Here is a 16,752-nt window from a genome sequence, read left to right as displayed (position 1 = left end):
TGCCCGCTAACAATGCCCTGCGGTTGTTATGGATATTATTATATGTTTCATCTCTAAGGTATTATGAGCCAATAATGTATAGGTGAAACATAAACTGGTTTAAGATCGCTTGATGAAAATGGGCCTAAGTTTCGGCGAGAATGGCAATCCTCCTGCAAACCCATTTCGTAAGGGTGCAACGGAAAACGTCCATATTGGAGTTCCATATCATGTGCATGCAACTCATGCTCAGAAAATGACCCGGAAATTTGTGCCGCTGCCTCCCCTACTATTTCAGGATTATAGATGTCGCCGAAATTTGGTTTAAAAATGAGTACGTGTTCTACAGCACCCTCTACTATATGAACCAGACCAAAAAATTGATAATAGTGCATTTTTAGTTGAGGCACACATTTAATTCATCGCATTTTGGAAAACACAAGGAAGCAAAATGCTGTAGTTGATGAATAGCAGACTCATTTCACTTATTTGGTAGTAAAATTCATTGAGTAGACAGACAATTATAATAAGATTCCCTTACCTGGCTTATCGAAATTCCGGATTCACTGGAGAACCTTGGACTATACACAGGCGGTGGCTGAGCTTGAGACACAGTTAGCGTAGAAGGCGCATTTTGTTCCAAGTGACGGTTCGGATACTTCCCAAAATTCGCTTGCTTTTCCGCTTCCATAAGATAAGGTGCTTTGCCAGGCATTGCCATACTCGGCGATACTGTTAGAGAGGATGGGATGTTCGGTATATTTAAGCTCTTGAGCAACCCGGAAGCAGAGCTTGAAGGCAACTTTGAAACCATTTTTTCAGCTTCCATATTCTTCAGCATTTGCTTCGAATCTTGCTCCTTCTTCTTGTCGGCCAACTTCTCTTGCAGAGTTTTTCCCGATGTTGAAGCTGGTTTGAAAAATGAAGGACTGGACACTGGCGGTGGAGTAGCTGGCATAACATGTGCTGATTTCGGGCTGGTAGAAGAATGGGCCGCAGGAGCCTGAACTACTGAAACCGAGTTGGAAAACTGAGGCGTAGCTACTGGAGCCGGTTTCGTAAACGTTGCCGAACTTGTTATTGTTGATGTGTATGCTGACTTTGGCTTCATATGGGATAAAGTGCTATCAGAACTGCTCGCATTCGACGTATGAATAGGCTTCGTGGCACTAAGACTCGACGCAGACATGGATTTTTGCTTCGGTATACTGTAGCTAGAAAATTGCGCATGCGGCAAAGGCGAAGATGCATTTTTGGTTTGCGCCTGTTTAGACGTGCTTTGTCCAATAACGTGGGTTGATGGCAAATTTCCCACCGGTGTGATCGAAATACTTGGTCGGTCCTTCATTAGTAAGTTGGCTGCTTTACTCTCAATGTGATTCATCAAATTGGGATGGGCAAATTTGGGCCCCAACTTTGGTTTTAAATTCGGCCTTGCGGTCGCCTTTAACTTTGAATAATCGGGCTGAAGCTTCGAAGTTGCCAGTGTGGTGTGCGCCTTTCCACTGTGCCCCTGTTTAAACGAACTTACTGCAGTTGATGTAGTCGAATGCGTGCTTTTCATTCTGCTAGTTTTCACACACGCCTGCTTTGTCATGTTAGGCAACAGGGACTCCAAAATTTTCATCTGCTCCTGTGGAGTGCTTCCAACCGTTGTGGAAAGTGGAGTATTGAAACCTCTGAGTAAATTGGTGGGATTTAACAATGGCGTTGAAGATGCTGCAGCCCCACCTGAAGTAGGAGGTCTAAGTAAGCCAGGGTTTGACGAATTGTACAAATTGGCCTGGGATAAAAATTGGCTTGCCACCGCTTGAGCAACTGTAGGATTATTCAGTTGTCCGCTGGTAAAGAAACTAGTTAAATGTTTAAGCTGAGTTAAACTTAAGTTTTGGCTGTACTGCTTGATTAATTCATCTTGGTAGTGCTTTAAATATTCATAATTGAAATTTGCACCGTACATGGGATTCTGCCAAGGATAAGCACCAACTCCGCTAGTTCGGGTGCTTGGGCTCTTTGCTCGAGATTGGCGTATCTGGCCTGGCATTTTAGGTAGCGGAGGACGTCCGCGGGGTCTGTTTACTCCTGGTGGCTTCAGCGATTTTTGTGAAGGTAGTAAGATATTCGGGGTAGGAAGAACCGGACTATTGGCAAGTCCAGGACTTCGGCCCGCATAACTAATGCTTGGAGTTGAAGTCCCGCTCTTCTGCTTTTCAAGTGGCTTGTGCTGTTGGCAGAATTTTACCGCCAAATCTAGCACATTCACATTTTCAGGAACCTCTTTCATGTACGTTTTATACGCATTAATAAGCAAAGCGGAAAATGTCGATTCCTTGTTCGGTATATATTTTTGAGTTCGCTGATATATTCTAAATATATCATGTAACAACTTTGTTACTTGCTGGCTCTGCAAATTGGGGATATTTGTTATTTGGCCTCTGAAGCTCTGCACGCACATCTCCATAGCTTGCTCACAATAGCTAACTCTGTCACTATCTTTAATGTAAATTTTATCTCTGTCTGGAGCTTTCTTCAGTTGCATACAAAGCTCTACTAAAGTTTTCGTATCATTGGTGTTCCTCAACACTTGAAGAACCAACGAAATGCATCGATTCATATGAGCGGCAAGAGAGCCTGGTCTATCTATTTCCGTGGACGGTATTCTCCAGATTCCATTAAAGAAGTGCTTACTGGTTCTTTCCGAAAATAATCCCTTAATCGCTACATTATCTTTGCACTTGTACTCTCCCAACAGTAACTGTTTGCACTTAGCATAATCCTTGCGTCCTTTGTAATTGAAGAACAAGTGTGAAAGCCTGTATAGAGCTTTATAATTTTGGGGTAATCGCGAGACGCAAATTTCCAGACCCTGAACGCACTTGTCTACTATTTGCAGAGTTTCACCGTGTGAAATATTTTCGTTAGTCGAATCGCTGGTGGAAGATGTCGAGGAACTGTCGGAATCATCACTATCGGAGTCGGAACTACTGCTATCACTGCTGCTAGATGATGAAGAACTCGAAGACTCTTCATCGCCTGAAGGTTTTTTGTTCTCTTTCGCGCGCTCACTGTCCTCGGGTAGATTTTGCGTTTCATTCGAAAGAGATTTGGCTTTCGGATCATCGGTTTCCTTAGATTGGGCTGCCTGATCTGCAATAAAAATATATAATTATTAATGGCTTGATCAGCTATTTCCTTGCTTATTGTATATATGTACTTCATTTTCAAAAAATGTGAACTTACCTTTTGAATTTGAATCATCCTTCGAAACCACTTGATCACTTTCAATTTGTCCACTGTTATTATGATCCGAATACTCTGTGTTCTTCATTGTTTGCTCCATCATCTGATCCAGCACAAGCTGGACATCGTTAATTCCTTCATTGGCATCAACAATCATTTTTTCATCTTGGGAAAAAGAAACTTTTTCAACAGTTTCTTTTTTATTATTTTTTAAACTGATATCAGGTGCATCGATGTTTTCTTCTTCCGAATCTGAAATAATCATTATGACTTCTTCATTCTCGACGATAGTAACATCCATGTCTTGTGAGTTATCCGATTTAACTGCAGTATCCTCTGCTCTGGTCTCTAGGATATTTGCCTTTGGCACTTCAACACTGTTTTTATTGTTAATAATGTTTTCAACTTTGCCAAGCAAATCTTCCAAGCAACTTTTAACGATCTTTTGTGCTTCGCCCTCATCTTCGACTTCTGTTGAAGTTAAAAATTGATCTTGAAAATTTGTCGAAGCCGCTTGGGTTGTTATCATCATTGCATCATCAACAAGTTGCGGTGTTCTAAAGAATTTTTTTCTATATTATATCTATATTCTAAAGCACCTTTGAAATTCGATGGAAAGTAAATTATGTATAACAAACTTACGGCAGGGATGGCGGCACTTCAATGGTATAACGTTTGGCGGTAGTAGATAGACACTTTTTAAAAAAAATGCCCATTGCATTCGTTATAGCCTTGCCTTCATGCAACTCTAAATACTTCAATATGGACGCGTGAATTCTATAATGCAGTTCCAGAGCTTCCACGGATAAATGTTGAGGATTGTTATACGATATTTTTTCAGGGTATAAAGCCTTGTTTTCATTCAGAAGATTGCTTGCCTACATTTAAAAAAATTGTATTGGTAAATATTCGCATTCCCAACAAATTATTAGAAAGCAGAAATAACAGTCCTCTTTATTGAAAGACGTTGAAATTGTTAAGGATGGCAGGGCGAGTTTCAGTTGTGAGCTGCACTACGTGACGAGTGTTAACTCATTTGCGTCCAGAGAACTACACTGATCTCCAAATTAGCGCATCAACTATACATTTTCGAATTAATTATTTTTCCCCAAGTAGGCTGGTAAATAACGTAACTCATTCCAATGCAAGTTTCTACTTGTTTTGAGCAGGGGCGGATCCAGCTTTAAAGTCAGGGGGGGGGGGTTATGTAGAAAAAATACAGTCTTCTGTTATCTATGAAATTAGAAAAATGATCGTCGTTTTGTGCAAGAGTGGCGCAAGATTATTGCAAAATTTAATGTTTTCCGTCCCGTTTTGCATGTTTCTCGGAAGCGAAATGAGCAAGAACGCTCGTTTTTACATAATTCCAGAGATAACTAAATGGCCTTTATTCGAAGTTTCTCAAGAACCATTCCAGCCACAGAATTCGTTTTGGCATCGATGGATAGAGAATTGAAAAGTCGATTCAGTCGTAACAACGTGAGTGAGGAAACTCGAGTAGTTTTGACCCAGAAAGCGAAATTTGAATATCAGACACTTAGGTGCAAGATTATGCCAAAATTTCATGTTTTCCGGCCTGTTTTTGCTCATATCTCGGAGGCAAAATGAGCAAGAACGCTCATTTGTACATCATTCTAGAGAGAAGTAAAATGGCCTTTTTAGAAAGTGAACCAACCAGTGACGCTGCTTTTTGCGAAGTTTCTCAAGAACCATTCGAGCCACAGAATTCGTTTTGGCATCGTTGGATAGACAATTGAAAAGTTGATTCAGTCGTAACAAAGTGAGTGAGGAAATTCGAGTAGTTTTGACCCAGAAAGCAAAATTTGAATATCAAACACTTAAGTTCAAGAATTCGTTTAGAACTGCTTCAAACTACGCAGCGGCGCCTTCCAGGGGTACTCACAGCATTGCACAGCAACTGACACTTCTCAGGCACCAACTAAATATCTAGGAAGGGCTACATTCCTACCACGTATGTAAGATACGCACAGCACAAGAACACATTAAAACAATGGCTTACTGAGCACCGGTAGCGATTGAGCAGAAGTTAAGTAACCGAATATGAGACGCTGCTCGAGAAGAGTGCATCTCATAATATATACTATTTCAACGATAGTGTTCTTCAAAGCAAGCGTTTTTTAGAAATATATTTGTATATAATTGCGTAAATTTATATGTTTTTGGCTTCGGGGGATATTATGGTTTCCGTGTCTATGAATTGCGTATGGGCCATAGATAACGACGAGTTTGACGAACGTCGAGCGAGGGAACGAAAAAGTGGGCTTTTAGGTTAAAATCGCGGTCAATGTTACCAACCACTGTCATTGTCACCAACACAATGAGTCAAAATTATTGCTTTTTTTCAGCAAGAAATAATCGCCCATGAGAACAATTGAATTTCACCTTTTTCCGACACCTGTCAATCGTCCTATTATTCGGAATTTTTTTCTAAAAATTCGCTTATGAGAACTAGTCTTAATTTAACGTTTTGCAACGCCCCCATCCGTAGCGCGAATAACTAAACTTTCGATCCTAAATAGGTTACATTTCTCCTTCTCCTTCTAACCAATGTTGAGAAATTTGCATATAGGGGCGTCCTTTGCTTTCTAGAGTTGGAAGCTTTTCATTAGTCGCATTTGAAATAAACAACTTTGACCTTTAATGACAGCAAGTTTAGTACAGAAAGCAAAGAAAAAAGTACTTCAGTCCAGGGAGCAAAGAAAAATTGTCATGAGAACAGTGATAAAGAGATAATCACAATAACAAGTTTATCTAAAGGAAATTCTCAAGAAGAATTGTACATGGCAAAACATGGTACTTACTGTTACATAGTACTGTAGGTATTCAGATGGTTCTTTACGTTTCTTCTCGGCGATTTTGCCTAAAATATAGTATTGCAGCCACCGCTCATCAGGTTCATTACTACTATCGATCTCATAAAGCTTTATGGCATGCTCCAAGCTATTTCCTGAACTATCCAGATAACTTTCTTTTTCAGACTCGAGCAATTCAAATCTATAACAATGACGAATTTGGTTAACAGGCTGAACAAGCAACAAGGCAGATTACTCACTTTTCCATGCTGAAGTTTTCAGATTCGTATTTGAGCAAACGAGAACAGAATGAATGAACCAAATATTCAAATGATCCACATTCAATCCATAATACTAGATTTTCCGGATCAAGTTCCAAAGCTCGCCTAAAGCACATCTGCGCCGATTTAGCTTTATCGAAAAAATCCGATTCATTTTTCAGTTTTTCGCAGTAATTAAGCGAATTTTCTAATTGCGCTGCATAGCTAAGAGCCAGGCCGGCCCATGAATCTACGCGCAACGGGTTGATGCATATGTCCAGTTGGAAGTACTTAATGCATCTTGCAAAATCTCTTTCTTTAAAATAGTAATCTCCTAAAGATCACAACAAAGATTAAGAAGGCAAATTATTTCAAACTCGCTTTCTCTCAAATATTTACCTAGAAGATAATAAATTGCTTTAACTCGTCCGGGAAATTCAATGCAATGTGGAACTTGGTTGGTTTTTCCATTAATAAAGTCCAAAATTAAAGGTAAGTGATCATACAGAGCACAAATGTTCGGTATTAGACCAATAATCCGTTTGAATAACTGCTCAAGATCAGCCGAAATGGACTGACTTTTATAAGAGTTGAATTCCGGTAGGCTATCGGGTGCATAGTATTGGTACAGTTGAAATGATCTCTGCCAGGTTAGAGGAATAGGATTTACGTTGTGGTCAACTAAATGGCGGGAAATCTGAAAAATTGCCGCAATACATCAAAGGGGAAATGTTAAAGTAGTCGCTTAGTCAAAAATAAGATCAAACCAGGACTTTGCAGTTAATTTAAAACGATATCGTTATATGAAGAAATTTAGAAAATACTTTAAATCTATAGATACGAGCTCTAACAACTATATATATATTGTTGTACGCGCAAAATTGTAATTGAATCATCATAATGTTTAATTTAAATATATTTTTTTAGTTTACAGTTGAAAAATCGGTTCTCATTCAAATTACTAGTAACATGTTTACGCATTACTTTTTCACTTCTCAACAACTACAAAACTAAATAGCAGAAATGTTAAAAATTACATGACAAATAGATATTAGGACGAGTATTTGATTGACGACGTGTGCTTAGATCCTATAGATAGATAGAGCTTAGATAATATATGTCCGCTTGAATTGGATAAGTTTCATACTTTCACATAAATGCATAAGAAAATGACATGTTGCAACCGTGCATAAAAAGACAAAAAATAAAGCAATAACGACCATTATCGAATTGATATTTTGAATATTTTTGACACTTTTCTTATCACTGACTTACCTTGTTCTTTTTACTAGGATATAAATAAAGGCAAAACAATGCTTGTTCAATGTGAATATCAATTTTATCCCTAAATGGCTCAAATATAGGAGTATCGAGCCTGTCCAATATGGTGTCTAAAATGAAGTGTAGTAGTTCTCCATTGCCCGTCAAACACCAACCTTTTGGACCTGGAAGTCACAGAAAACTGATAGAGAATGTGTAAGATTTACAAAATTTTAGAAACACTTAACAAATCTAGATAATTTCTATAAAATACTAATAAAATTCAAATAATTTTCACATTATTTAGTACATTTGAATGTGAATTTGTGTTTGTTTTGGTATATCCGAACTTTTTGTAGATACTGTATACCGGGTGTTATTTAATAAGTGTCCGATAGTTTACAGAGCGGGTCTTCAGGTATTTTTAATATAGAAAGTTCATATAGGCATGGCGCCGCAAGACCTTATTTATCGGGCCACATAGCGACAAAAACATTAACTTTAAGTAGCAACGCTTAGTGTGTATGTACCATTACACAATTTTCAAAAGTTTACAAAATAGTTGCACTCTTTGAAATAAAATAAGCCATTTTAAATAACCTAATTTAAAATCTGAATAATTGCAAAAATTCGAAATATTTACCTAAGAATTCATGAGCTGAGAAAAGAATCGCAATAGATGGAGGTAGTTCTTCCTCAACTGGCTCCGGCATACATTCTTTGGATGTATCCATCTTATCTCTTTTTGCTTGATTCAATCTCTTATTGGCATACTGTCTCTGTTCTTCCCTAAATGAAATGGTACAATTATTTAATTACAATGGAAAATGAAAAAATAGTGGCGCCTCATTATCGCTTTCAAGCATCAGAGGAACGGAAATACATATGACGTGACATTATAATTAAAAATAGTACTCACCTGAGCAGAATATAATGCAAAAGTACCCATGCTGTAATCGATCCTAGAGGGATCGTTAATGCCACGTCAGCATTCAATTGCTTACAAACTATCTTCACTAGATTTTCAACCAAACGACGTCGTTTCTCCTCGGTAAGTTTATCTATGATGCTCACGGATTCCTTATTAATTATTTCCTGGAATATGCCCAAGCATTTTCCCACGATTTTTTCCCATTTATCATAATCGGTATTGCGGCTCACGTAATTTCTGATTGCTTCGTTTAGACATTCTTCAGTCCAAATAAAACAATCCTCCCAATCAGTAAACCATAGCGAATGCATTAAAATGCCTAGAAATGTATTTATATGCTAATCAACAGACAACAAAACACGGATTTATTGACATTGAATGAAAATGTGAAAACATTGCTCCACTTGTACCTACGAATTTTTCCAAATTCTAACGATGACATTAGGAAAGCAACATGTTTCACATTCAGTAATAAGAAACTTGTTCACTTAATTTACTAACTGTAATATTAAGATTGAAATAGATATACATAGGGGTGTCCAAGATAAGGATGAATTTCGTGGAGATCTTCGAAACCGTGAGAGATACGAATTCGGTTAACCGAAAATCGGAAACTGAAAACCCTGCGTCCAAAAATAAATAAACTACAGAGGTGTTTCCATCTTAAGTGCGACACACTGTATATGGGCCTATGATTGCAAACATTTTTCCTAATTTAACCGACTTTGCATCCTCATATGGTTTCGGAAATCTGCAATGCATCCTTATTTTGGACACCCTGTATTTTTGCTTTCAACTTTAATGACAAAACCAGCGTTAGACCAAAAAGGCAATCGACCAACTGGTACATAATGGAATTAGGAAATATATTTGTAAGTACTTACCCAGTTGAGCCGGTCTACCCATTCTGCCTACTTTTGAGTAGCTTCCGGAAAAAAACGTTTCTTTTAAAATATCAGCAACTTCGGAGTATTTTTGAGAATTGAACAGATTTTCTATGTTTCCTAATGAAATTATCATGTTCATATGTTTAATCATTGTCTCAATAATGCCCTTAGATATGAAGCCATATTTCATACAATTAGGAAGACTAAGAGTAAAATTATCAGCAATTTCTTTTCCCTTTGCATTAATTTCCTCAAGAATGGCTTCCAATGCATGAATCGCTAATTCGTTGTCATCTGCCTTTTGAAAGCAATGGGCTTGGAGCCAATAAAATCGCATAAAAACCATTGAAAACTCGTCTTTCCAATCATCATTCCAACTGCTAACAATTTGTAAATAGCTCAGATATGTCGGATGTAGTGATTCGGTACTCCCAGAGCTAAAAGTATGTAGTTCTCCATAAAGGAGTGTCGCCAAAGCATCTTCTCTTATTTGCTCAAATGAATGATCTCCGCAAAATGGCTGAGGTTGATCGTAGTGTTCCCTGAACATTTTGAATGCCTAAAAACGACTGTTAGAATAACGTTGTATTTCAATTGTACTAAAACAATACCTCAATATATAACGGAATGAGCTCTTTAGGCCACTTGAGTCCCCAGAATTTAGACAGTTCAAAAACTAGTTCTTTTACTAATACAATTGCATCCACTATAGAACGCTCTTTAACCCAAAAATGTTTTACGTCTTCGGTTTCGTGGTCTGTTCCAAAATATGGCTCAACGGTTATCGACATTGGAGAATGAATAGGTGAGATCAGGTGCAAGTCTTTAGTATCCATGTACAAGTTATAAATATCCATAGTATTCATCGAGTCTTCTTCTAAAACGTATTTTTAATTACCTATAGAATATGCTTAATTGTTTTGTGGACGAAAAATGCATCAAGTATTGTTTGATAACGACACCAAATGCCTACCGTCTGGACTCAACATTTTGCTATTGATTTTTGTCTTCAGCAAACTTTTCGGAATTATCCTGTTAAGCGCATCTTCAATCGTAAAATCCCGGTTCGATTTCTTCGGCTGTTTGCGTTTGCTATGCCAACCCCATATTTGCAAGTCAGAAAGCAAGTCTCGTTTCCGCTTTCCTTTCCTTCTCTGTTGTGCGATGTCAGCATTATCGCCATCCATGTCGTTGTCGTTATCCAGTTCCATTATTTGTTCCTTAAACAGATAACCAGGTTATTGATGAGTTGAAATCCATATGCAGCTTAAAACCCACACATAAAAACTAGGCAATATTTATCTGGATTACTAAAATTTATTTCACTCAAAATATATTATGGTTGGTTTACGCAAGAGAATAAGGATAAGGCTCTAGGCATAGGAATAACGCTAAAGGTAATAAGGAACAATATTATTTTATGTACAGAGTGTTTCCTCATAAGTTGACAACCCCCTAGACGGTTTATTTCTAAAAAATTGTGACAGTGACCAATACAAAAGTTGCTTCATTTCACAACAAATTTTTAATCTGAATTTAACGGAAATCTCAAAATGTGACATAAAGTATTTTTTTAAATGAAACACCCTATATATTTTTAGACACAAAAATGAACTTCTTTTTCCTGATTTCAAAAATAAATATTTTTCCTATATGCGAATCAGCCGTTTTGCCTATATTACGTTTTAAAAATTATAAATAGCAACAAATCAAAGTAGCCTTGAAATTCGACAAGGCGCTCCCTACATACCATAAGGTTCGACCGGTAGCACTTTTCTTATATTAAAATGTTGATATGTGGATTGGTCGAGCGGGTCCTATCCAACGGCCTCCAAATAGCCCCGACCTAACGCCTCTTGATCGTTTTGTCTGGGGTTATTTAAATATTGTGTATGAGAATCAAGTTAGACGCCTTGAAATAGTGGATGCAATTAACGATATTAATATTAATCATAAAATAAAGATATAATTCAAGTGGATTATAGAGCATATCTAGCGTTAAACGGAGGTCATATACAAAATCGGTGATTTTAATGATTTTGTTTTTATTTATTTACTTGTTTTGACATTTCTAGCAGCAATAGATTCCGTTATGTGGTCATTCTCTAGTTTTTGTGTCATCTCAGCCTACTTTAGCTCGTTGCTATTTAAAATTTTTAAAACATAATACAGAAAAAACGGCTAATACAAATCTAGTCAATATATATATATTTCTGAAATCAGGAAAAAAATCTGATCTACCTACCTGTCTAAAAATATATCGGGTGTTTCATTAAAAAAATACTGTATGTCAATTTTTGACATTTCAGTGCTTTATATCTTTATTCTAAATTCAGATTTAAAAAAATTGAGTAATTAAACAACTTATGTGTTGGTCACTTTCACAATTCATTTGAAATAAACGATCTAGGGGGATGTCAATTTATGAGGAAACGCCTGTACAGCCAATCAAATTGCAGCATAGGCTTAAGAAACAATAGGATTGTGTTTATGTCAACAATGTGAACTGTTTATGTCAACATAATCGCGGGTGACATATCAATAAAAGCTTATTTCATATCAAATTTGTACATTAAAATAGTAGGTGTAGCTCCTTTTGGTTTAATAATATAGTTTATCTAACCTCACTAAAAAATGTGATGTTTGTCAGTCACGTGGGATATTGAAATATCGTTTATCTTTAAAACTGCGCATGCCCCATACGAATAACGCCTAACGCATAGCACCTAAAGATAAAAGTTGGCAACTTTCTTGAGAGTTATTCCATAAGCGTTCGACACTCTTCGGTTTGTAAACACCTTTCTGGACTGATGCGTAACGTGTGATATAATAATATCACACTGTATATCAGTGTTTAATATGGTTGTTGCTAATATCAGCCTTGATTGACTAATGATGTCAGCGTCGACCCACTAAAGTATGTTGTGCTGTCGCACCTGATAAAGTGCGAATATTAAATAAAGAGAACTAATTCAGACATCAATAGTAGAAGTTGTTTCTATTTCCTCATCCCACCAATGGTCACTAATAGTTATCACATGGCGACCCTGCCAAACGAGTGATTCTTTTAGTCAGTGATGAATATTGTCCCAATATTAGGGGTATAAAATCGGTTCTTCATAGTCCAAGGAAGAAGTTATAATTGCACAGGCTGGTAATAGTGGAAGCCAAGATGTATCAACAAAGTTTGGCTCCATCCAAGATATTCAGTCATGGGTTTTAATTGGGTTAGCAGTAACGGCATTAGCATGGCTGCTTTATAGACAGTTCAAAAGAATAAGAAGAAATTATAAAAAGCACCAAAAAGGTTTGTTCTGTTCTGAATATCGTAGGGGATAAAAAAAACCCACAATCTTATCAATATTCGACGATTTTGCGGCTACTAGAGGCGGATATGCTCCGAACAAATAAAACACACAAAAATCGACAATACTAGAAAATACTAGAACTGCCGTTTAACGTGGCGTCGGTTATTATTTACTGATAACTTTTGTACTCCCTTCCTTCAAAACTGTCGATAATATCGAAAAATGCGCAGGAGAAGAAAAATGTATATCGGTGAATACACCAAGCAGCACGTCACCTTGTTGAATTATCAGTTGAATATAATTAAATTTTACATAATTATTCCCATTTCTTGAACTATTTTCTTTGTTGAACATACCTCATCGTTATCAGTTTGTGTATTTGTATTATCCAAGTTTTCATTTCCATCAGTATTTTCACTTGCTTGCGAAAATCGCCTTTCTATCACAATGGGTTCAGTTTGCATTTTCTCAACAGCGCTCGATGTCTCTGCCAGAATTTCGACAGGTTTGGCTTCGCCTCCGCTATTATCTTTGATTATCGCTACATCTTCAGTTGTCCTATGAATTGGTAAAACTTCAGTGCTTTCTCCCGACTGACTCATGCATTTGCTCATGTCAAAGTATGTGAAGTGGCTCTACAACAGTGCTTAGTTAAATCAAACAGGATTAAAAAAAAACAATAATAAAATACCATATTGTGCTCAGTAATATATTGGTGGCAATATATAACGGTTTTTGCCAAATCTAACCATGTATATTCTTCTGGACTTTTTGGCAGAGGTATAGTATCCAATGGCTTAGGACCTAATGAAGATTCTAGTGCAGTTACCCTATTGCACAAACATTCGGCTTCTTTAAGGATATCCTCTTCGTCCGCTTTATCGACGTTCGGCTCGTAAATGCTACAAACGAGACAATCGTCACTGTTTTTAAAACAGTTTCTTTAAACATCAAAGCATCAAAAACCACTTAACGATCAAAGTGCATAGTATACGTACTAATCGGGATTGAAAAGTTTGTAGTATTCCTTAGTGGCTGGATTGTCTTTATATATCTGCTTCCTTAAAACTATTCCTTTGGTATAATCCGCATCCAGCATTAATGCTTTGCCAATATAAACCAAACAGGAAACAGTATCCTTAATAGCGTACAGCACAGAAATAAGGTTGTCTAAGCATGGCCAGTGAGACTCATTGCACTCTAATCCCTGAAAGCGACATTAATAGCGTTTGAAATTGTAACAGTAAAAGTAAATAGCTTTCCAAAGTACAATACTGGAGAAACCGCAAACGTACCTTGGAAAATGCATAAGCTGCTTTATTGAATTTGTCTTCTTTGAGAGCCAATTTTCCAATTTTTGACCATAATGTAACATCAGTCGAATCCAACTCCGAGGCCTAGAAAGCAATGAAAAACGCACAAAACTTTTTTGGAAAAATATTTAAAACATATACACAAAGTGTTTCATGAGGAAGGGGCACTATTTTAACTAATAGAATAATTCGTACCTAGAATAAGGTACGAAAGTACCTCTAGTTTGCTTTATAAACCCTAGTCCAAAAATGCTTCGTTACGGATTTGCAGGTTGTTGAAATTTAGTTTGAAAAAAATATATATACAGGGTGTTGCAATAAGGATGGTAAGCGGCTGTATCTTGGAAGGTATGTGTTGTAGAGTGATCGGAAAACATGAAATTTTGGCATAATCTTGCACCTAAGTGTTTGATATTCATATTTCACTCTCTGGGTCAAAACTACTCGAAATTCCTCACTCACGTTGTTACGACTGAATCGACTTTTCAATTCTCTATCCAACGATGCCAAAACGAATTCTGTGGCTCGAATGGTTCTTGAGAAACTTCGAAAAAAGCAGCGTCATGTTCAAGTGGATTTTGATCGCAAACTAGGGTTATTTTCGGACGTAGAATACGTGGTTAAGAACTTCCTCATGAAACACCTGCCATAAGCAACTAGGGTTTTCTTACATCAGTAAAACATTCCAAAGCCTTATTAATATTATCCTGATTCAAATAAATGTTTCCAAGATTGACGTAACATGAATATTTTAATGTGGACATTGACTTTGGCAAACCCCCATTATTTTCCAGTTGGGGTATATTTTCATGAAGAATTTTATCAAGCATAGTTGCGGCATATTCATAATTCTTCTCTGTTTGTGCCCGTAAGGCGTTATTGTACAGTTCTAGTACTATTTCCTCCTGAAATAATTAAAACATTCTTATTACTAAATGGTTATATTAGTTATAAAAAGTAAAATAAGGAAAATACGTAAGTAGTCGATCTCTCCTCTTTTATCTGTATTGTTGTTGATATCAACAACACATTTCACACTTTCTCGCTACTTTCTCAACGGTGGAAGAGCAGGATAAAAACCCGAATAAAGAGCCAACAAACTTTACTTTTTATTCAAAATCGCTCTATTTAGTAGAGTTTCACTTAAAAATACTGATGATCTGGAGGTCTGTTACGCGAAAAGCTACAAGATAAATTTATTGCTTTGTAAAAAGTTTCAAAAACTCTTTTCGGCGTCGAATTTGGGACAAAAACGAAAATAAATTCCTCCCGTTTTCCCCGAAAACCATTAAGGTTTTCTCCAAAACCGATCGCAAAACTAAAAGTTTTTAATCCAAAACGCAAATAACCAATTATTTCCCGATGATTTTTTTCTTTTCTGACAATAGTATCTTTTCAGCCAGAAATTACAAAATTAATTTTGCTACATTCGCCGCATTCATCGGTTTGCAGGGAGCTTCAGAAAACCCATTTCAGCTTCGAATTTGGCAGAAAAACCAAATAATTTAATTCAGTTCTTTACCAAAAGAGCAAAAGTTAACAAAAAATATTTGGAAAATTCGCCGCCCTCATCGCTCTGAATATTTTTAAAGTTCCTTAAATTTTCAGGTCATTCCAGTTTTAAAAGGTTTCTATTAGGCAATTATTTCTATCCAAAAATCGCATTATTTTTTGGTTTTACTTATACTGACAATATTTAGGTATTTTCTGTGAAAATTGTAAGATAAATGTTATTGGCCTCATTAACCGCTTTGCAAAAATGTTTAGAAAACTTGCTGAAGCTTCGAATTATGGACAAAACCCTAATAATTACTTCTGGGTCTTTTCCCAAAAATTTTCGACGAGCTGAAAAAGCGAAAGTTTATAATCAATTATTGGAAAAACTCTTGGAAACTGGGATTTCTTCACTTTTAGGTCAAATTTAGGTATTTCTAAACAACACTGTCTCTAAACAGAAAAACCGCGTTTTTCCTAACGTTTTACTGTAAAATACTGGCAAACTGAATTTTGTATGTAAAAAAATTAAGAGATCGATTTTACAAGAAAACTCGTCGACTTTCTATGGAGTCAGTTCGGTTGATGGGAAAATCTAGATTACTTTTTTTTGTTGTTTGAACAAAGTAGTAAAACGTTACTCAGAAAAAAATGTTAATAACTTTTTTTTAGATGTGAAATTCCAGTCTCGGGTCTCGTAATAAATGTCTTATAACTCATTAACCGATGAGTTATAACTCGTTAACTCAGAAAGCGGCAACAACACAGTGTTACCCAGGCCTATCGCGGAGGTTCTCGACGAGACTCCCTGTATAAACAGGCTCACAAGTCCTCAAACATATAACTACTTACTTATAATGATTTCTGACTCTTGAGTACCAACGACAACATTGATATTATTTCCTAATCAACAAAGACTTACAGATTACATATATAACTTGCAGTAATAGAAGATATGGAGCATTAAATTTAAAATCCTAACTAAAGATACCTGTGCTTCTCTTCTAATCGTTGGAACGTCTTCATCCGATGAAGACTCTTGATTCAACGCTTTGATTTTAAGCATAATGTCGTAAAGGTCTTTCCTATACCAACGGTAAACACATAATTTTCTATAAGTATTCGCACAGTACGGAGAATTATATAGATTTGTATACTCTGGTTTGTTAGAGGAAGTAGATATTGTGAACTTTATTTATTTGTTTGTTTTTTACTTAACCCTCAAACTTAAAGCGGGCAAGATGACAACTTGCACTTGACAGTCTTG

General features: G+C 36.6%; 1 protein-coding gene across 2 annotated transcripts in view; it reads right to left on the bottom strand.

Moving 5' to 3' along the window:
• Positions 1-16,746, bottom strand: part of LOC109536094 (calcineurin-binding protein cabin-1) — a gene marked incomplete at its 3' end in the record, with an annotated part of 25,279 nt that extends 8,533 nt beyond the window's left edge. Inside the window, 18 exon segments of one of the 2 annotated variants that reach the window (XM_048668838.1) lie at positions 521-3,126; positions 3,220-3,776; positions 3,862-4,097; positions 6,042-6,234; positions 6,293-6,626; positions 6,692-6,989; positions 7,568-7,737; positions 8,196-8,341; positions 8,472-8,802; positions 9,368-9,929; positions 9,982-10,244; positions 10,344-10,590; positions 13,035-13,313; positions 13,370-13,580; positions 13,677-13,885; positions 13,974-14,075; positions 14,663-14,896; positions 16,477-16,746. In XM_048668838.1, coding sequence (XP_048524795.1) covers positions 521-3,126; positions 3,220-3,776; positions 3,862-4,097; positions 6,042-6,234; positions 6,293-6,626; positions 6,692-6,989; positions 7,568-7,737; positions 8,196-8,341; positions 8,472-8,802; positions 9,368-9,929; positions 9,982-10,244; positions 10,344-10,590; positions 13,035-13,313; positions 13,370-13,580; positions 13,677-13,885; positions 13,974-14,075; positions 14,663-14,896; positions 16,477-16,551 — 7,053 coding nt within the window. 2 annotated transcript variants of the gene reach the window in all.
• Between the last annotated feature and the right edge of the window lie 6 nt (positions 16,747-16,752).

Source organism: Dendroctonus ponderosae, unplaced genomic scaffold (assembly GCF_020466585.1).
Source record: "Dendroctonus ponderosae isolate FM_Combo_2020 unplaced genomic scaffold, Dpon_F_20191213v2 Dpon_F_20191213_8, whole genome shotgun sequence".
NCBI lineage: Eukaryota > Metazoa > Arthropoda > Insecta > Coleoptera > Curculionidae > Dendroctonus > Dendroctonus ponderosae.
The sequence above is the reverse complement of the archived record's forward strand: the minus strand, read 5'-3'. Positions and strand labels throughout refer to the sequence as shown.